This window comes from Astyanax mexicanus, chromosome 15 (genome assembly GCF_023375975.1).
Source record: "Astyanax mexicanus isolate ESR-SI-001 chromosome 15, AstMex3_surface, whole genome shotgun sequence".
Lineage (NCBI taxonomy): Eukaryota > Metazoa > Chordata > Actinopteri > Characiformes > Acestrorhamphidae > Astyanax > Astyanax mexicanus.
The window spans coordinates 32613678-32635765 of record NC_064422.1 but is presented as its reverse complement, the minus strand read 5'-3'; the positions used below and the strand labels follow the sequence as shown (position 1 = coordinate 32635765).

General features: G+C 38.7%; 2 protein-coding genes across 23 annotated transcripts in view; both read left to right on the top strand.

Annotated features, from left to right (window-relative positions):
• Positions 1–16582, top strand: part of ablim1b (actin binding LIM protein 1b) — a 94142-nt gene extending 77560 nt beyond the window's left edge. For 3 of the 22 annotated variants that reach the window (XM_049464601.1, XM_049464586.1, XM_049464600.1), the window contains exons 8-25: positions 37–95; positions 412–537; positions 5024–5101; positions 5674–5832; positions 7893–7937; positions 9374–9424; positions 9903–9938; positions 10167–10296; positions 10951–11043; positions 11794–11808; positions 12407–12499; positions 12919–12966; positions 14088–14234; positions 15134–15219; positions 15385–15508; positions 15595–15650; positions 16205–16265; positions 16385–16582. In XM_049464601.1, coding sequence (XP_049320558.1) covers positions 37–95; positions 412–537; positions 5024–5101; positions 5674–5832; positions 7893–7937; positions 9374–9424; positions 9903–9938; positions 10167–10296; positions 10951–11043; positions 11794–11808; positions 12407–12499; positions 12919–12966; positions 14088–14234; positions 15134–15219; positions 15385–15508; positions 15595–15650; positions 16205–16265; positions 16385–16485 — 1508 coding nt within the window. In that variant the 3' untranslated portion in view covers positions 16486–16582. The remainder of the gene's footprint in view (positions 1–36; positions 96–411; positions 538–5023; positions 5102–5673; positions 5833–7892; positions 7938–9373; positions 9425–9902; positions 9939–10166; positions 10297–10950; positions 11044–11793; positions 11809–12406; positions 12500–12918; positions 12967–14087; positions 14235–15133; positions 15220–15384; positions 15509–15594; positions 15651–16204; positions 16266–16384) is intronic. The other 19 variants (XM_049464587.1, XM_049464594.1, XM_049464591.1 and 16 more) reach the window with 19 other exon arrangements.
• A 744-nt stretch (positions 16583–17326) lies between these two features.
• Positions 17327–20863, top strand: LOC125781202 (actin-binding LIM protein 1-like). Its single transcript, XM_049464616.1, has 3 exons — positions 17327–17477; positions 18920–19000; positions 19154–20863. The coding sequence occupies exons 1-3, from the start codon at positions 17436–17438 to the stop codon at positions 19265–19267; spliced, it is 237 nt and encodes a 78-aa protein (XP_049320573.1). The 5' UTR covers positions 17327–17435; the 3' UTR covers positions 19268–20863.
• Positions 20864–22088: the final 1225 nt, after the last annotated feature.

Genomic DNA, 22088 nt, shown 5'->3' with positions numbered 1-22088 from the left:
CTTATTTAACCTCCAATCCTCCTTTTATTTCTTCAGGCTCTACAGTGTGGCATCCAGACTGTAAGGGCAATGCCAGAGTAGACGAAAAGCACAGGGTAAGTATCAGCTTCTCTAGTCATCCTTTTACACGCACACACCTCATACACACCGCACACTCTGTCTCCTGACCTCTGACCTCCTCTTTCACTTTCTTTCACCTCACATTTTACTCCCATAAAGCAGATGACACACACTTTTCTCCAAACTTCTCCAAAAGCCATTTGTGGCCTCTCTCCTGAAGTTTGCGCTTGAGTTGATGAGGCTGGCTCTCAGAGCCAGGTGCTCAGCCTGAGGGGGTGGAAAGTGTGTGTATGTGTCAGTGTGTGTCAGTGTGTGTTAGTGTGTCCTCTCTGTTCTGCTTCTCTTCTGTAGGCAGCATCACAGCGTCTGGGGAGAAAGCCTAGCCCCCTTGATATCTTTTTCCCCCAGTCTCATTGTTCGTCTCAGTGTAAGAGCCAGGGCAGTGGCGGCTCTCGGTGGTCCGCAGGCAGGCCGCAGGTTTGCAGTCCCCTGTTGCTCCCTCGCTCTGCACTGCTTTCAGCTAACCCCACTGTCCTGCTTCACCTGAAAGCAAGACAAACAAGCTGCAGTGTGTTCTTTCAGCACATTGAAGTTCACTTATGTTTTTGCAATAAACAGCAGTACACGGGCACAAACACTCCAAACACACTCAAGTGTCTTTTCTACACCACAGATTTCTATCCTGAGAGAACCTTTAAATAGTAAAAAAAAGTGGACAGGCCCATATTAATAATATTTAAAATAACTTCATTCCCTGATATTTTTCAGTGATGTGTCACATTGCCTTTAAACACTAAAACAGAGTAGATTGATTTGTGTAGATGCACATACATAGTAGAGCATTACTTGTCAGGGGCCAAGTTAAGAGCAGAATTTTTTTTTGTGCAATCTGGTCTCTTTAATAAAACCTCCCTAAACCACAATGATACAACACTATAATTGCACTTATTAAAACATAGGAGATTACTTTTTAAACATTTTTCTGCTTCAAAAGAAAGTAAATAGATTGAAAATAGTTTTTTTGTGTTACAACTTATGTGAATATGGAACAATATGTCTGACATATTTTAAATTGAAACTGAAATATGGAGTTTTAAACTAGGCCTTTACTTTGCTGTAAGGCCTTTATAAAAGCATTATAAATAGAAATGATGCTCATACTTTTAGTTTACATACGTGTATATCAATACAATGTAATTTACTTTATGAAACATACTGAAAAGAACTAATATGAATAATAAAATGTCATTTTGAGATTAGGGACATAAGTTTTTCAGAAATATTTAAATATATATTTATATATTTTATAAATATGTTATTCAGTGTTTTTTTGCATGTGTATTGGAGTCTCTATGTAGTCAGCCTTCAAATAAAGATTTTTAGATAATGATTTAAAACAGGATTGGATTATTGACAATTGTCTGTGCAACAACATTTCATGGGCTACCTACATAGACTTCATAACACAAACACTGAATGATGCACTTATAAATCAATACTTGAGTACTGATGTTGATAATCTCAAATATTCTGATTACCACATCTTTTCACCATGTAAAGAGTGTAAGCTTGCTGTCCACTATGCTAGGCTAGTTGTACTATATTAAATTACATACATGTAGTTTTTATAACTACAGGAGCAAAGATTTAATGAAATGTAACATTCATGTGTCATATAATAAATAACCATCCCATCTGTCATTCAATAGCTTTCAGTTATAAAACATAAAATGCATGCACAGAAAAGAGCAGAGGAAGCTTTTGTGATGTTTGATAATGATGGACAGAGGTAGCTCTACCAGCATATGGTTTGTAGAGCTGAGGTGGATCACACAGAGGTCTGTGTTCGAGTGTTTGATGTGTGATCTGGTGTGACCCCTCTTCCTCCGTCCACAGCGCCTTCCTCCCTCTAACCTCACTGCACCAATCAGAAAGGCAGGTAGTGTATTCTGCTACTGGCAGCAGAGTGTGTGGCATGTTTTACGCAGCTCCTGCACAATAGAGGGTGCAGTTTTTTGCCCTCATAGAAGCTTATACGTTATTTTCAATGTCTTAAATTGAGTACTAGCCACTTTTAGTAGCAGCAGGGTGCTGTTAGCGTACTAGAATAGTCTTAAAATAAAGTGTGGAATGAAAGTTACACTGTGACACGCCGGCCACAAGCAGCCATACATTGCATAAGTGGAAGAAGCCATATTTCTTCAAAAGAGCCTGAACTAATTAAACTATTTAATTATTTTCCTTTTTAAAGCTGGCATTGTTCACGTAAATGCTTTTCAGGCAAAGGTGTAGGAGCTGGTTTGACATTGGGGTGACACATTTGCTAAAATGAATCAAAGCCCACCGTAGAGTGACTAAAAACATTTTTTTTTCTGTTTATTATTAGTTAAATCCAACCAAAGGTGACTTTACAACCTAAACATGTTACTCCATTACATTTACTGTTGTTAAAAAAAATTATGCCTGCAATGTCTGACTTCTATATATATATGGCAAATATACATATGACGAAAAAAAAACTGATCAGTTATCACCTAATATTTAAAATAATGTAAAATAATTTAAAATGATTTCACCTATTTCTGATATGGCCGATTCCTATGCCAATGTTTTCAGGCATCATGATAGAGTTTAAAGTTATATGATATTGATATGATAGAATATAGTGCATAATGCCCGAATTGAGACACAGAGATTACGCTATTAGCCACCACAGACATGTGGCTGTGGCCCCCTCTGCCTTGATGTAAGTCAAACCACTGTGACTCATTGCATTAACTGGACTCAGATATGAGCTCACTCCACACACTCAACCGCAGATGCTGACCACATATAAATTATCCCAGTCCCCACTAAATTACTCCCAGAGAGCGCTGTAAGTCCTCAAGTAGCCATTCAGAAACTGTGACATTCTGAGCCGTATATGAAGGGCCATGCTGCATGGGCTGTGGAGTATGGATGGCTAGAGGCGGCTGGGGAATGTTTTGATATGTAATTGCTCTGAAAATTTGAAATTGAAAGGCTGTTGGCACTGCTATTATTATCTTGGCGTGGGTGTTAACTCGGGACATCCTTTCTTTCAAGATTAAAAGAATACTCCAGAGTCTTTGAACCTAATCTCTATTTTCCATATTTCATTCATACAGTCACTTACCACAGACAATCATTTTGCCATGATTCCCTGTACATGTTATCAACCAAACACAGAAAGCGTGCTCAATCATAGCTCACGTTTAATAAAAACAGCTGGGCAGCTATTTTGGGATGAATAAATGTTTGAAATGTTTGACTATGGCTATGACTCTTTTCACGGCTTAATGGTTTCTAAGGTAACAGTACCATTCTGTGCTGGTTCAGACCTGATAGAACAGTTAGGGTTTCTTTTTTCATTTGCTGCGTTGCTAAACCAGGACTAGGAAAAGAGTCTTGAAATATGTGTAGGAAAGTTGCTGCCCTTGAATATGTCTGGTTGTCTGGTTCCCACCCTGACTTCCAAGAAGTTATCAAGTTAGTAGGCTATCTTGCAAACCAGAACCTGTTAGCTAAATATACAATGCAGGAGTAGGAATTTTTTGGATTTATCATTTTTAAATGTGCAAAGCAGAACAGACTAACTAAGACAGACTAAAAAATGTCAAACGAAGGCATGTAAAAGAGAAATGTTTTTCTGCAATTTTCTGAACTAGAAATATAGTTTAGAGACCCTGGGTCTTGAGATACAACGAGGAAGCAAATTTAGGAGCCAATTAGCAAATTCCTGTATGATTAAGTCTTCTTACTGAAGTTCTTTGAGTTGAGAAATTCAGGCTCAGTTTGCCACCTCTTCTAAAATACCTAAAATCTAATTTTTTTTTTTACCATGTTATGTCAAAAAGAAAATCCCTGCAATCTTTGTGGAAGTGTAGTGACTTGCCCTTTCATATTTCTAAACAAAATATATATATATAAATAAACAATAAATAATACAGTATATTAACCAATAATATCATCGTATCTCCTCCCATTACATTCTGTCATTGTGCAAAAACACTTACTTTTAGCGGCCTAATCAAATCTCAATGGATACAATTATGTCCTGCTTCTAATTGTTTCCCGACTGAATTTGTTGTTTTCTGTTTAACTAGGACATATGTCACATTTTAAAAGAAAAATGCTTGGTGATTTACAGTTCACATTAACACTAATTCGGCTTACGAAGAATAGAGCAGCAGGGGAAATCTTTAACTTTCCCCTGAAGCTTTCTGGTATCTGTGCATGATCAGGCTGGCAGCAGTGAAAACTCCACCCATGCAACATTAGTAACTTATTACTATGAACAATTCCATCTGGAATACTTGATGTATCTCTTGCAAAGCAGCCTATTTTTTATATTGAATCAGTGTTTTACCAAAAAAAACAAGCAAAAATGTTTTTTTATATAATGGTAATTCAGCAGCTGCCCAATTTATGTTATTATTGTAAATGTTATTGATACAACAGCTGTTCTCTGTATGATTTATGTCATGGGACAGGAACTAGTTGTGTGGCTCATGACTTTTGTCGAGAAAGCTAAAAAGCTGCACATATGTGCATTTGAATTAATTAATTAATTAAGGCTTTCTATAATATATATTTAAATGTTAAATACCTGCACGACTTCAGAAACATAATGGCTTCTCCATATGGCACCTACTATCAAACCTCACTTAAACTTTATTAAATAATGTCATTTTGAAATAAACATGCTGGTCCATGTTCATCCTCATATACAAACTCCCCCTTAAACTTCATAATCAGTTTACATACTGCTATCCCATGACTTCTGGCATGTCACTGTACTCATTGGTAATGAACTGTACACCACAGATGTGACAGATATCAGATGGACAGGTTAAGTCTGGAGTATTCCTTTAAGGGTGAGTGTGTGTGTATATATGACAGTGTGTTGAGTTGGTCACTAATACAGTATATTTTTCTCCCGCAGCCCACAAGGTCTTCATCGGAGAGTATCTGTTCCCGGCCTGGTTCCAGCATCCCTGGCTCTCCGGGTCACACCATCTATGTGAGTCCCACCCGCCGGCGCCCAGTGTCACTTCCTGAACCCATCGAAGCCAGTCACTGCTCAGTCCCAAATGGATATTGAGGCTGATGCTGCAGAATCATTTCCATTTTGTCTTATTCCACTGCAAACAGTATCCAGTTATATTTGCCTTGAGTTGTGGATGTCCATCCTTCTTCTGCATATTTGATCATACATACATACACATCCATACATACTTGTAAAAATCTCTACATCTATACATCTTACGTTTATTAGAAGTAGGTCTCACAGCTGAAAGGTTATGGACGATAGCCTCATATGAAGCTGTAATCTTCTGCATATGTGCATTGCATTCATAATCAAGACAAACACACAGTAATACACATCACACATTCAGTGTCTTTATCCTCTTTGGTGACCCACGTGAAGTGCTGTAATTCTGTTTGGATGTGATGTGGATCTGTTTGACCCCTAGCTTGACCTTCCTCCTCCCTCTCCATTCTCTTTCCCTGTGTCTCTCCATCTTTGTGATCCCTCTCCCTCAACCCCCCCCCTCCCCATCCTTCTGTGTCTTCCACTTCTCCTCCCTCCAGGCAAAAGTAGACAATGAAATCATTGATTACAGGGACCTAGCAGCCATCCCCAGGGTCAAGGCCATTTATGACATAGAGCGTCCAGACATGATTTCCTACGAGTCTCTCCACTCCACCTTCTCTACCCTGGACAGACAGGGCAGACACAGCCCTGGAGAGGTAACACTAAAACTACTTATAACTATCCTGGCCAATGCATGCTCATACTGTGCTGCTCTAGATCTAGTTTGGGGTCTACGGTGGGGAAAATTCACTTTAATAGTTTTGTTCTTTGACAACACTGAGGAAATTGCCCTGGAAAGCCTGGAAAGGAAAGCAGCATGTTTTAATCATTCAATCATCAACTGTTACAGAAATAGCAATTTGTTTATTTTAGGGGAGCAAAAAGTAATAATGTCAGTATAACAAGAACATTTATTAATAATTAAATAAAAATAAAATAGTACTGTTAAAATACATTACTGTAAAATTACAGTAAATTCTTTCCTGAGATAGATTAATGTGATTAGAATAAAGTATTGTGTTATATATATTTTTTCAAGACGAAAGGCATTAGTAACACACATACATTTGATGACAGTAATGTACAATACAGTTCATAATTCTACAGTAAAACTACACATTTATTTTTGATTTGGGTAGTTTCTACCCCTTAAACACTAGGTTAATAATTCAGTTATTAGTCTTAACGCAAAACTAGTATATAACTGTCAAACTTTGTGGAGTCCCACAGGGCTAAATATTAATAATTAATAAAATAATAAAGCATGGGCTTATACAGAGTTTAATGGTTTATGGAGTTAAAATTGATGTTTAAGGGGCTGCCACTATTATCGGGAGATTGCCGGTTCGAATCCTGTTCATGTAGCTTGCCATCAGCTACATTAACTACTTGTTCTCTCTGGATGATGCTCTTTCCCCTCATCACTCCAAAGGGTGATGTGGAACAGAACAGAGTCGCTGCACTTTCCTCCGAGCGCACTGTGATGCTACTCGGCAATGCTGCATTAGCAGCGGTTTGAAAAGGCGGAGGCTGACTTCACATGTGTCAGAGGAGGCATGTGCTAAGGACTTTTTTAAAACAAAACTAGTCAACTAAACCTTTTCAGTACTACACAAAACCCTTTTTGCTTTTTTCTAATGGTTTTCAGAAAGATTTATTTGTAACTGAATTGGTTATATGTCATTAAAACATTAATGCCTAACTTTTGACCAATAATTTCTAATCTTTGAATAGTGGTGTATGTAACAGTAATGTATATCATATGGGTAGATTGGTAATTGATGGCAAATTAACACAAGTGAGAACAGAAAAGGCATATGTGGCAGAGACTAAAGATTAAAGCTTGTTACATTATAGTTATATTAAGTATGATTTATTCTTCTTCCTGTTGTAGTTGTGGTAGTAGATGATGCAGTACAGTAATAGTCCCCTCTGTCAACAGCTTTTGCTGTCCAGACGAGTGCGTTCCCCTTTACCGGACCTGCGTGTAAGTGGGCCTCGGCCTCATAGGGCCCCATAAAGCCCACTCATCCTGGCCCAGCCCATGCCTGCCCCATCCACATCTTACAGACCCACACATCCACTTAACCTTGCCCTTTCAATAGCCCTTCCCCTGCCATCCTACCCCTGTAGTTACTGCTCTTATCATTGCACCATCACAGCTGCCAGAATATTAAACACATCGCTGCTCCCGGAGAACACTTTGGTATGGTCAGGCTTTGAGCAGGCCTGGACATGGCCTGTGTATGCTTTTCTGCTTATGCGTGTGTGTATATGTGTGTGTGCGTGTGCATGCATGTATGTCTGTTTTTGTGTGTCTATGTATGTGTTTCCATCAGTTATACTAATGTACTGTATAATATCATGTATTGTACATATATTATGTGTACATTGTTCGATGTGTACCAGTCACTGTCACATGTGTATGTTTGTATGAGAGGGACATGTATGTATGTTTTTTTAATGACTGCTGCTTTGTGTTGTCTCTCATATTAAACCTACTGTGCTGTACCTGGATCTGCCTGTGCTGCGTCTGTGTACATCACACAGCAGGGCGACAGCTCCCTCTGCTGGCCATAGAGACGGTCACATTGTCTGTTATGTAGTGTGATGAGCCAGTCACTCACTTTACACATTAAGAACTGGCTTTCTGCTACTATAAATCTAACTATAAAAAGATAACATAGTAACCATAGACCGTCCATCCTTCTTTCAGTCCCAGAGCATCGAAGGTGATCATTCACCAAGAGTCCGTGCCACAGTAAGTGTGTACAAGCAGTGATTATTAATCAGTACTTCTAACAATATGAACACTTTCTAACATTATCCTGCTTATCTCAAATAACTCTCAATTAGCTCTTAGCTAGCTGTTGTGATTTCATAAATCTCAAACTAATCTACAATCACGTTATAGCAGCACTAACACATAACTTAGCAAAGATATGCATGACCCTAATGAACTCATCCTGGAGTCAATAATCCCTCTTTTTTTCTTTGTACTCACAAAAGCAACAGTTGCTTTAAATTGTTCCAAATCGATCGTCCAGTTTGAGTAGAGAAAATCTTTTGTTAACCCTTTACTGAAGGGCAGTGTTTATAAGGCTACAAGTCCCATACATAAGCGTTTTTAGTACAACCAAGAAAAATATTGTACATTATTAGGGTTGCGTTTCCCAAAGCATAGTAGCCAAGTACATGAGGACTGCTGTAGTGTTAATTTTAATCCATTTTTATTTATTAAATTCATGTTTTATAGATAACGCCTGTTAATGTACTGGAATTGCTCATATTTAATATTTTATATAAGCATAGCCTATTATTAATTCTATTAACATTATTGTGGTGATATTACGAATAGCCTTAATAATACACTAATAAAAAAAATTCTGTCACCACTTGTTTGTTTTGGCATAATATCGCAAATTTTGTGAGTTTGCTCCTTTCCTGCTGGGAAAGTGTGACTGAACACGTTTGGAAACACCTTAGTTTAGACAACTGTGGTATCAACAAATAAATGGCTGTACTTCAGATGTTAGTTAGTCAGTTAGCTTGCTAGATTGTTAGTTAGCTTGTTTCAGTGATAAAATGCCATTTTTGGTTCCACAAAGAACAATTTTTGGATATTAAATGTATGAATATGAAGAACCATGTAAAGGTTCATGCAAAGGCTTGTCACCCTCACATACACTATTTGGACGAATGTATAAGGACACTTGCAAATACAAGCATATTAAAAGGATTTTATTTTGCTTTCTAGGAGTAACTGTCTCTACAGTCCAAAGAAGTCGGCTTTCTACTAGATTGTAGTGCAATGTTACTGACAGCATAAGTGAGGTCAGAATGTTAGATGATCACCACCCCATATCATCCCAAAAGCGCTGGAGGGAGTGTTCCTATTTCAAGCATAGTTCTTCTATGTTATCACTAATTGGACCTTTTATAGCACCTTAATAGCACCTAAAAGTGAATGAACACTGTCCTTTAGTTAAGTTTTCCCTCAGTTGTAATAAAAATACTAATGCTTCAATGCCACATCATTCCTCCTTCTTGGCTTTTTATATAAAACAAATATTTCATTAAATGTGTTGCATTAAGTTGCCCATTGTGGATATAGTACTTTTCCTGCAGCAGTGTAATATGACATTCTTATATGACTATTTTTGATAGTGATCCTACATTTTGTGTCCACATTCCCAGACAATGCCACAAGACCTTTCCCCTTTGTCAGCACCCATGTCAGCAGAGACAGTAAGTTAGCAACGGATCTTCAACCTTTGGACAGAGCAGTGTCTGGCCAGCGTGTTCAAATCTTCAATTCTTATCTCTCTCTTTTTTAACCTCAGAAAGTACATGTGTTCTACTAGTATGTGTATGTGTGTATGTAAGCCTGTAGACTATGGGTGTGTTCTGTGTGTAAGACTGTCTCTTTCTGTGACATTACAGACCTTCAGGAATTCATTGCTAGCTGCCTCATCTCTGCTTTCTCTGCCTAACAAAGCTAAAAGCACATGGTCAGATATGGAGTTGTATAAACATTAGCCAGTACTATACAACTGTACCCGAGTCCTGCATCAAGGCTTGTGCCCTTCTATTAATCCTGCCATTTCTCGCTTTTGGATCTGCTCTGTCACTCTCTCTCTCTGTTCCTTTCTCTCTGCCTAAAGCCTTTAAATTCTGAGACTCAGAGTTTGTCTCCATGTTGCTTGTGTTTTGTTTTTATTTTCAGTCTCCACGGACCCTGTCGCCCACCCCCTCTGCAGAGGTTAGAGCCTGCTTCCTAATGCACTACTCCTTAGACATGCATTCACACTCCTTCCCTATATGTTGGTGGTGTGTTCATTATCACTGCTATTAGAAAACCTTCACGTTTATCCGTATTACTTAATTATATCTGTAATCCTAGATAGCTAAGACACTACAGGGCCAAATAGTTACATTAACTCTTCCCTGAACTTCCAGAGAGTAAACTGTCCCTGCTTTTGTGTGCTAGGGCTGCTATGACATGAGAGAGCGTATTATGCAGCGATCCACCAGTCAGGGCTCCATCGGCTCGCCGGTGTACAGTCGGCACAACTACACACCCTCACTGTCAAAATCACCACAGCACTTTCACAGACCAGGTGAGTGTGAGCCTCATCAGTACCATTAATACATTCTATTATTTTTTACCAGGACTGAGAGGGCAGATGTAGGAGCAGTGACCCAGTTGTGTGTGTGTCATCACTGTACAATGATAAACAAGTGTCTTCTTTCTATGGAAGTCAGTGTAAAAGCGTTTTTAGGTAATTAAAAAAAATGATATTGGTCCATTCATCAAGAAATTTTGACACAGTAAAAAGAACAGTTTGTGTGTTCAAATTTTACAGTAGAAGTCTACAAAAGTGGCGATACTTGTTTTTATTGGACAGTGACAATATATACTTTGCTCTCACAAATCTTGCGCTATATTTTGACATAACTTTAGTCTGGCAGTTGTTCTTTAGTCAAAATGTAAATGTACTTTGTAGATACAAGGTTTTTGCATGCCAGTGACTGTAGAGGCATTGCAGGCCATCCACCTTCTTCCAGAGCTTTGCCTTTTCCTGCTTTCCTTTCGCCGCTCCTCTGCCTTTTGCTCATTTTACTTTCTCCGTTGCCTCTTTTTGTCCTGTCTGTCCTCCTGTATTCTTCCTCTTCCTCCTCTGGTCCTCTTCGTCCTCTTCCTCTTCTGCTCCTCTTTGTCCTCTTCCTTCTCTGCTCCTCTTCTTCGTCCTCCTCCTCTTCCTGGCTGGCAGGTATGCTGAAGCTCTGCTCCTCTTTGCGTTCTGGCAACAGCGACAACCGCCCCACATCCCCTTTCCGACATCACTTCCTCCCCCATAATAAAGGTAAGTCCCCCCCCCCATCCTCTAGCCCTTGTGGTTCATTCCACTGTCCTTCCTCAAGAACCTGCCTCTGTCCATTTGCTTAGGCTGTCAGTGGGAGTCTGTTTCTGGGGCAATGCTCCAAAGGGGTGTAAATCTGTTCTCCACTTCGATTTTTTTATTTAAAACAAATTGTATTTTTGGCTGATGGTTGATTTGATTATAACTAGTATAGTTTTATTCCTATTTCACCATGATTTAGAGTGGACGTTATTATAACCATTTTTGTGGATGATATATTGTTTCAGAAAAAAACTGCAATATACAATATTATTGTAATTTTGCAACAATATAATCGAATATTAGATAATAAAGCAGCATAACAAACTATTTAGCATAATAAACTGACAAATTATTCTAAATTGGATTGTTAGACATTGGAATTGGAATGTAATATAGTTATTTTTTTATAATTTATTTATATATTTTGGTCTATAATGAATGAAAACTTTATAAGAATAACTATTTAATAATGGCTTATAAAATATACTGTATATTTTAGCGTTGCCAGTGCGCTGGAATTACACCCCTATGTTATGTTGATGGCCCGTGGCTGATCTGTTTTGAGGAGTACAAGTTCTGGACTTAACCCGGGCATGGCATGTGTTGTCTCTGATGCTGCTGCTTCTCTAAAGCTCTGTGTAAACTGAGCACTGGCTACTAACCACATGTTCCTGTTTATAATGCACATATATGCCTTTGTCCTCCCTACAGATTCTTACTGCATAGGTATGTCTTGGCTTTGTGGCTGTTACTGTGTTTGTGTGGAGCTTCCTTTGGTTTTTAGTAGCATTGAGACAATGCCACAAACTTCAGCCTCTTTCCCTCCCTCCCTCTCTCTCTCTTCTTCTCCCTCCCTCCCTCCATCTCTCTTCCTCTCTTTTCTCTGTCCCCCTGTTTGATGATGAATGCATGACTGTTATTGTTCTCCTGTGGTTATTATTCAGTGCTGCATGCTTTCTTCTTTTCTTCCTGACAGTGTGTAATGTAAAGCTCCTAACCGTGTGAATGTCAGATCTTTATAGCATTATGTTTTGATGCAGAATGCTGAGGTGTGTGTGTGTGGTTGTGGAGAATCTGCATGCTGGCTCTCTGTACTGTTGCCCTTACAAAGTTACTGTCACACCCCCTCCTCTACTTTCTCCCCCTCTCCCTCTCTCTGTCGTGCGGAGTGGATATGCTCTGTTTCATCCGTCACAGTCACCCTCCTCTTTTTGTCCATCTCTTTCAATTAGTACAATTTTATTCCAACATCTCTTCCTTTCTTCCCCTCTTCCTTTCTTCCTTGTTTTCTTCCTCCCACTCTTTCTCTTCTTCTTGTTTGGAGGCACTGAGCCGTCGAGTGGCCGCAGTTCCCCCCTTTCCTCTCGGCCGGCCACCCCGACCCTCTCTCTGACCCCTAAACATTTCCACATCCCAGGTAGGAGGAGGAGTGACCACAAGTCCACCTGTCAGCACCTGTCTCTCTCTGTCATCGTTCTGTCTGTCTGTCTATTTATCTATCTATCTTGTCTATCCATCTGTTTTTCTGGCTACTTCCTTATCTATCTATCTATCTATCTATCTATCTATCTATCTATCTATCTATCTATCTATAAACTCATCAGCTTATCTATCTATCCCTTACTTTTCTTCATGTCCCCTTTTACTTCTGACTTTATTTTAAAGTCAGTTATTATTTATGCTGTGTGTATTATCTTATATTACCATGTTCATTGTGGTTCTGTTCATCCATATTTTGTATGACCATAATATTCATTATCTTTAAATCATGTCCATTACACTACTTCACTGTGTTTTTGCATTTGTACTGATCCAGGTATGTGTCTTTAATTCCAGACCAGGGCATGAACATGTACAGAAAACCACCAATCTACAAACAGCATGGTATGACAGATAAAACCTTTTTTATTTTTAATGTTTCTAATTCAGCATTTGGTTAAAAAAATTTTATCCAATTGATGGTTGTTCAGCAATGCTTAGTTATTGTATGAGTCAAATAAACATTAGACTTTTTTCAGATTTTTTGTTTTCCTAATCATGATATTAATAATGTAACTATGTAAAAACAGTCGTTGATGTTGTTGAGTGGATGCGAATGCATTTTGAGGGTGTGTGTGTATTCTTTGACCATAATCTTGTCCATGTCCATGTTTGATCATGTCGTGTGTTGACATCATCCCCCCCATTAACTTTGGGTTGTGGCATATGTGACTACATATCCTATGTTCTGATGTAAGTATCATTTGTAGTGATCGACTCTACTCAGATTAGGCTCTCAAAGTTCTTTCTGCAACAGTCTCTTCTTTTCTCACTGCCAACTCACTCAAACCTGAAACTAAAACTCCCTCTTCCGCTCGGTTTCCTGGCTGAATTTGCTTTATAGTTGCATGGCTTTGTGGCCTGCAGACTTTTACTAGCCTCACACTCGCTTTATTTCACTAAATATCTCTGATATTTGAAAATATAATAGCAGCAAATGTAGCATACTGCTTTATTCAACTCTCTATGAACCACAGTGATGGCCATGAATATATGAAAGCATGTGACATTTTTCAGTGTTTTTATCAATTTTATAAATAATGAGATTTAGGCCTGTCATGATAACTAATTTTGTATGGACAATATATTGTCCCTGAAACAATCATGATAAATGACAAAATTTACATTTTAAAACTATTTAATGCATTTATTAATAATTTTAAATAGCAGTGAACATTAAATTATTCAGAGCACTGGTAAGGAATCCAAAAATATTTAAATATCTTAATCAAATAAAACTGTGAATACATAATAAGTAATACTGAGAACAGCAAAAATGATTGAAGATATGACCATATATTGTACAATTAATTAATAATGTAATTATTGTGACAGGCATGATGAGACATCAAAAAATCTGAATGAAATGTTGTCATGCTTTTTACTGAACTGGCCAGCACTGTGTTTGCTACTAGCCAATGTGAGCCAATCACTGATAGTCCAGTTCCCCCAAAATACCAATCCAGATTCAGCTGCCCTGGCAGCTCAAAGCAAGTCCTCTGATGACATCATCAAATCTTCCAAGTTCCCCGCCGCTCACGCTCCCAGACCGGATGAAACACCAAAGATTGAGACTGACTACTGGCCCTGCCCTCCCTCCCTCGCTGCCCTAGGTACGCTTCTCCTACCGACTCCTATAGGAAGTCCTTCACAGTGCAGGAAAAAGCCTGGAAAGAAAACTTTTTAGGGCCATTTCTAATGTCAGAGTGATTTTGGGCATGGTGCTGACTCTGAATTCAGTTTTTAGTGCATCTGTTTACACCTTTATAAGCCTTGAAAATTATTAAGACTCGATAAGGCCATGCCATATAACAATGCAAGTTTATACACACCAGAGATGCCTTTAAACAACAGACACATTTGAGACATGTTATAGTAGTGTAAACACATTCGACAATTAATACCCCACCCACTACATCCAAAACACCCTCCCCTGTAAAGAAGCATTCATGGAGACAACATTGTGTAATATTATTAATTTGATGATGCAATTAACACAGGAAGAGGCTGATTAGATAAACAATTGAATGTTCTGTAATGAACAGGTCCATCCCCACAGCAATGCTTGTGACACGAAGTGACCAGATGTAAATTAAATCAAAGTCCCATTGTTTCTTTTAGTATTTTCTCAGTTATAGAATTGTTGAGGATTGCTAGAGTTTGGTTTGGACATTAGTTCTCAATCTAGTTCCAATGACTCTTCCTGAGTGAGTTTATTGGGCAAAAATGTGTCCCATCCACTCGGTTAGTGAATGTACTGAATGTACACTTTTTGTTTATTAAAGTTCGTAGATTGCCTAAAATCGTATGTTCAGTCAGACCAATCCTGTTTTTCCATCTGTTTTAATCATAATAGAATTCTTTTACATTATTTCGTCATGTTTGAAAAAATGAACACTTCTGTGTGAATGAGGCAAAATGGATGATGATGAAGATGATGAAGTGCACAAATCACGTTTTGTGTCTTATCTGTGTTGACTGATGTTCACTGTGTGTTTGCTGACTTTGACAGGCACAGATATGAGGAGTCGCTCGCGAGATGAAGAGGAAGATGAGTCAGTGAAACGCAGACAGCTGCAGGAAGAGCATCTCAGCAAGGTTAGGAACCTGTAGTATTTATTATAATAATCCTTAGTCAGCAGTGAATCAGATTAGTCTCAGAAATGAACAGAGACATACGGGTCACACTAAATTGAAAAAATGAGTATACCTGACCCAGTGGACAGACAGCTCTAATAGTAATGCCTGCTTCCTCTACTGCAGATCCAGTCAGGTCTAGGAAAGCTCATTCTGAAGGAGGAGATGGAGAAGGAGATGAACAGAGAAAGATATGCCCGCAGTCTGACTGCCCAGCGCTTCGACTCTCAGTATAACAACTGCACTGCAGGTACTGTACTGAATTAGTTAGCTTCTTTATAAGTAGTGTTATTCTGCTAGTACTGTCAGTCTTACTGATGATTTATTCTCCTTCAGATCCAACATCAAAAACCTCTTCACTGCCGGGATATGGACGGAACGGCCTCCATCGTGTAAGAGACTCTACCAGCCCTATTGTGCATATTTTTGCACTTTTATACAAATTAACAGCACATAATTGCAAAACAATATGCCTTCTGTTTTGGAGCATTTTTTACACCATTTTAGAGTGTTTTTTTCTTGTTTACACACAAAAAATTCAGTTGCATCAAAATGTTTCACAACAAAACGTGTGAGAATGTTCTCTCTGTTTATTGAACAGACCTGTGTGTGGCAGGATCAAATACATATTTATGTCCAATTTAACATGAATCAGAAGCAGATGTTACATTTGTTCATAAATGTAGTATTTATATGGGCAGTAAACTTTACCTCCAAGGTGTGACCAGACCAAAAACACCTCCCCCCAGAGTCATTGTGCGGATGTTTTGATCCGCTTACTACTGTGATCTGCCCAAATGAAATCACCCAATGGCAGAAATAAATGTATCATCTTAAAATATATTATATATTATTGTGGCAAAAGGACTGAGGAATCACTTTAAAGTGTGCAGGTATGTTTGAAATAGATTTAGCATTAATTCATGTGTTTGTGTTTTATTTCCAGCCACAGTCCACGGAATTCACTCAGTATAACAGTTATGGAGATGTCTGTGGGGGTCAGAGAGGTATGTTTACTATTTCTAACTCTATTTTCTAAACTATTTCTAACATGTTTCTAATGGTTCCTGAATACATTTAGTTATTATGTACTAAATCCTCTTCCTCTCTCCTTCCTTTAATGCAGATTTCAAGGTACGTGTATATCACACATTATCCCGATCAGCTGCCCTGCGCATGCCTTTCAGCCATCATACACATGGGAATGTGGAGTCATGCTACATGTGACCAGAATGCCACTCACACCCTGCTACACTCACACCCTGCTACAGCTTGTGTCTGAGATAAAATTAGCTCATGCAAGGGGGAGAGCATAGACAGAGGGGTCTATTGATCTTCAAAGAACCTCATCCAGAGCAGTCTTTGTTTATCCACTGCTGTGTTTCAGGAGGAACAGCATCAACAGCAGCAGCAACTTCCCTATATCATCATGAGCTTAGTAGTCACAGTCTTGGGCCCAGTGCCATTTCACCCCCTTTTTTAATGGATGGGATAGTGGAATAGGGTGGAAGGTTGTAGAGTTCTGAGAAATCAACAGCAAGAGGGCAGCAGATTTATCCATCCATTTATCAGTCCATTGCTTTAGATAGATAGATAGATTCTAAATTCTAAATTTATATTGGTTTGATGTAGTTTCAGTGAATTATATCCCATTTCTTCAAAACAAGCTTAAAGTAGTACATATCAGTAGCTATACAAATAAAGTTCAAGTTTAACCTTAAATCGTGCAACAGCAGTTACTAAAGATACTGCATTTAAGGTGGAATGGATCATTTTGGACATTTTGGTAATTTACTAACTTCAGCTTTCTACCACAGAGGAGAAGTACAATGGCCTAAATGTAACTAAAGTTAGTAGTTGCCTGGTAATGAAGCAGTGCACTTTTTTATATATTTAAGAACATGTATCATGTCCTTGAAGGGTGGTCTCATTTCTTGAGGAGGATTTTAACCACCTTTCCTTCTAACCCTGTTCCAAAGGGGTATGACTACAAATGAGAAATAGGATTTTAGAGGTCATAGGGTAAAGCAGGTGTTTTACATTGGAAATAAATTCTTTGTAAAGGGGTTCCTTCCTACAACTTTAGTTCTGCCTTTTTTTTTACTTTAGCATTTCACATCACATGTGTGTGTTCTGTTCTGTAGCCCATCCAAGATGGCCAGGTCACCATAACCAGAATGGACAGGGGAATGTCTATGCCTAATATGTTGGAGCACAAAGCAAGTATCCCACATCTTTTTTTTTTATTTTGTGAGAATTTCGTTTTCTTTTCTCTTTTCCACTCTGTAAGTGCTCCTCTGAGTTCAATAAATATCCCCCCTCTCAAAGCCCAGGTTATTCATTACAGTCAGAGAGGTTATTTTTGGCACAGCTTCACAGGCCATAGGCAGCGGGAGAAGGCAGGAGGATCTGCACCCCTTGCATTCCTTCTAGTGCTATGAAATGATGTAATGATATGCTTTACTATGTCTGAGCTATGCACATTTTTCCAGATCGTTGATCCCCTTGGTATTCCTAAATCTGGCTGAAAGAGGCTTAACAGCTGCATGTTCCTGATTCTTTAAAGGTGCTGCTGTAGTAACCACAATCCTAACTTGATCATTCAGTGTTCTCCATTACTCTTTGTGTTAGCCAAAGTATTTATTTGTATTCCTTGTTAAAATGGAGTACACCTGCCACTCAGGGTCGTAATCACACAGTGATCACTCTTAAAATAAAGATACTACTAAGGTAAATGCCTGTGAATAACCACTTTTGGTACCATAATAAAATGTTTTTTATGCTAAGAACATTTATTTTAATCATCATTTTACCTTTTCCCACTGGCCTCTAGTATAATTATTCCTTTAATCCTAAACTACTGTAAATTATACTGACATGCAAAAAATCATGGGACAAGAAATACACTTATCAACCAATAGAAAATAACACACCAAGAAGAAGTTGTTGGAATATAAAGAAACATTATGGTGAATGTGATTATGATATATGTAAATGATAATATTTCAGCAAAAGGTTAAACTCATTGGTATTTTATTTATTTTGGTGCAGTTTGGCAAAGCTGCATACAGGTTCAGTAAGGCATCCTGTGGCACATTTACCCTTAGGTGTTTTTTTCATCAGTAAGCATAGCATCCTGTCCCATTACTTTTTATGTGTCCACACCACCAGTCATGATAACTATCATAGCTTTTTCCACAAATTTACTTTTAAAGCGACAAGAAAGGCCCTTAAATTCCCCTTTGTAGTACTTTTATTTTTTAAGAGTGTGCCTGGCTCATTCCTTTTGATACTGAAACTGTTTTGTCCTTCTTTGGCCATTTTTATTTTATAATCATTACTCACTCAAGTTTGTGACCTTATTATAGAAGTGATTTGAGACCACTATATGACTGAAACACACTGAATATCACTAAGTGGTTGCACCCCCCTCTTTGTTCTCTCCCCCATCCGTCCCCAATGGAGTCACCTGCATTTTTACCCCTCCCTCTGTATCTCTCTCTCTCTCTCTCTCTGGCTGTGCAGTTCAAGCCTGTGTTGGCAGAATGCGATGTGCATACACTGTCCTTTCATCCAGTGTTGCTTTTTCATTGATTCATTGTGTTTGGCAGATGCCTTGCATTGCATTCTCCATAACAAGACAATCCCTCCTTTTGTAAAGGTGTATCCATATGAAATGCTCACTGTCACCAACAGAGGGCGTGCTAAGCTCCCGAAGGACGTGGACAGGACAAGACTGGAGGTAATTAGCTCTAACCAGGGGTAAGCCACACTCTGTGTGGTGGCGTGGGAATCTTCCAAGCTAATGCTGTTCTATTTTCCTGATTTTTTATATTTTTCGTCTCCTTGTTTGTTTCTTTTTATCTCAGCTCCTTCTGTTTCTTTCTCTCCTCAGCGTCACTTGTCCTCAGAGGTGTTCTTCAACATCTTCAGAATGGAAATCCATGAGTTTGACAGACTTCCACTGTGGAAGCGCAATGACATGAAGAAGAAAGCCAAGCTCTTCTAGCTGGGAATCTGCATGTTTTTAATTTATCAGCCACTCCAATAATGTATGATAGCTATAGTCTTCAGATTTTTTTCCTTTTCCTTTATTTTTCTCCTTTTGTTTCTAGTTTTCCATTTTTGGTTTGCTTTCTGACAGTCTGATAAATAAGTTATCTCCTTTTTGCTTCAAGAAGACAACCACCCCTTCATTTGTTCCAGGAGTTTTCATAGGAGTGGAAGTTAGGTTAGGAATCAAATACAGTGCGATTTAACTCTTCAGGGGAGAGGCCATCGTCTCTGTACTCTCATTAAAGCTGCCTTCAGAGCAGACGCTTTCTCCACTGCTACACTTTCCTGCCCATCTCATAAAACAGGACTGCAATTTCTGGGGTTGAAGGGGAGAACCTGAAGGCTATCGGCAGGGTTCTTCCTCTAAAGAGGCTAATAAAGCGTTGGAGGCAGAGGAGTTCCAGCGGCCCCCTGCCGCTTGGGCCCTAACAAGGGCCTTGATGTGTATTAACAGGGGGAAGTGAGAGCTACTGTGTGGAGCTGAAGATGACAGACCTCAGTCCCACCTGCGGCTGAAAAAGCCCCGGGTTTTGGCTCTGGAAGACATTAGAACCTGAAGAGACGTCTCTGCTGTGGCCCACCTACCTGTAGCCCATCTCCTCTCAAGCCCTGAACCCTTGCAGAAGCTTCTCACAACCAAAAATGCTCCTCCTGAGCTGGATGCTCGTCCTCTAGCCTTTTTACTTCAGTCTTCTAGTTTTTAACATACTAGCTAATGTTGTATTTGACAGTCAGGTGAAGTGGTGGGGGTGATGAAATAAGAAATGAACGCCCACTTCTTGCTGACTCTAAACAAAAGAAGCAGGAATGCCCACCACTAGAGGTCAGGCTTGTGTCATGGAGAGGGTCCTCCAAGGTTCTCCTCGGACCTCTCCATTGTACCACTGAATTTGACAATCCTCTCCTTTTAACCACTATTGCAAAACTGCAATATATAAATATCTATATCTTTTAACAGCATATCACTTTGACTAAACTAAATTTGGAAAAAAAAAAGTATTTGATATTGAACGCGTTTTATAAAGCCGAAGTATTTCAAACTGCCACTGTGTTGCTGGAGGATTGACGGAGCTGTAGCCATAGCATTTGTGCCAGGTGTAGGTTTGATATCAGGGCCCTATCTGCCATTCTGTTTAAAGCTGCCAGACGATGCCGTTCCCATAGACACTGGGTGTGCTTGCAGGAGTGTTATGGGCTGTTGCTGACCTTTATTCCCAGGAGTGTCCTGTGTTGCTAACAGGGTTAAAGACTTTGAACTGGGAAATTTAAAAAGTATATATATAGAGAGAGATATATGGTTTTATAATATCACAAAACATATATATATATATATATATATATATATATATATATATATATATATATATATATAACAAACTTATGGTGACTCTTAGAACCCAACCTATTTCACACGTACAATGGAATGAAGAAAACGTTGGTTTTGATACCCATGCAGTGTTCCTCACCCTTTTGTCTTTTTTGAAGGAAAGATTTGATGACAATGATGTAAAATCTTGACTGAGTAATAAAACTCTGCTTCAGATTCACATTCAAGTCATAATTATTGTGTTTTTTATTTGTTTGTTTTGTCTGTTATCTAAAATATTGTACTCACACAGACATCTATTTTAGACATCTATTTTCTTTTCTGTGCCTAATCACCGGCCACTGTATAAACCCACCTACTATATAGATCCAGTGCAAATGTGAACTATTACAACCCTAAATCAGAAGGAAAAAGATTGGGAGTCTGGGGGGGAAATGCAAAAAATCACAGCGTTTCTTCCATTTACATTGACTTTAGTTCCATTGCAGACTGTATGGACCCAAATCATTTTATATTTTGTCTCTCCTCAATTTTATATACATTCATTCCTGCGTTTCAGGCCTATGACACATTCCAAAAAAACTTGAGAATTTAAGTTTGGAAGGGATACACATTTTCCCTATACAGTGCATACAATGAATCAGGAAATGTGTCAGTACATTCTAATGTATTTTTACAGCATTAATGCAGAAACATACATTGAGATCTTGGAGCAACATATGCTGTTTTCAAGATTACATATTTTCCAGGGTATGACAATGCAAAACCACATGCTGAACATATTACAAAGGCATGGATGTGAAAGAAGAGAGTACAGTACTAGGCTGGCCAACCTGAGGTCATTACCTGTTCCTAATAGTGAATGTGTGAAGAATACACACAATTGGACAGGTTTACAGGAAGAATGGGACAAAATACCACCCGAGTACTTCAATGTTTGGTATCCTTGGTGCTCTAATATCTTCTAATTATTGTGAGAAGAAATTGCAACATTACAAAGTGCTAAATCCTTTACTGTCTAAACGATTTTTGTAATGTGTTGCAGGCCGGAAATGCCAAAATGAATGTATATTAAAAAAGAAATGGAAGGTTAGCAGACAGGACATGAAATCGAGAGTTTATACGATCTTTTCCTTGCTGTCCCATGCTTCTCTGATTTGAGGTTGTACAATGTTTAGCACATCTGTCATCGTGCACACATTGTCAACCATTACTTACAAAACTGAAGTGTCAGTGTCTGACCACAACACAGCTACTATTTGGGTGGTGGAACATACTCAACTCAGTCTCACAAGGTGGCCCAATGAGAAAGGAGTATTTAATGAAGTAGAAGCTGACTGTATGTTTATAAAGGTGTGTGTATGTATGTACAACTCTGAACATGCTGACTTAATGTGATTTCTATATGGCATGCCGTCACGCCCGGCGAGGCAGGAAGTGTGTGTGC

Bases quoted from the DNA above. Each gene is read 5' to 3' on its own strand.
- LOC125781202 (XM_049464616.1), top strand. From the start codon at position 17,436: ATGGACAGGGGAATGTCTATGCCTAATATGTTGGAGCACAAA. The intron at 17,478-18,919 runs GCAAGTATCCCA...CCTTTTGTAAAG, and splicing joins CTAATATGTTGGAGCACAAA to GTGTATCCATATGAAATGCT. The intron at 19,001-19,153 runs GTAATTAGCTCT...TTCTCTCCTCAG, and splicing joins TGGACAGGACAAGACTGGAG to CGTCACTTGTCCTCAGAGGT.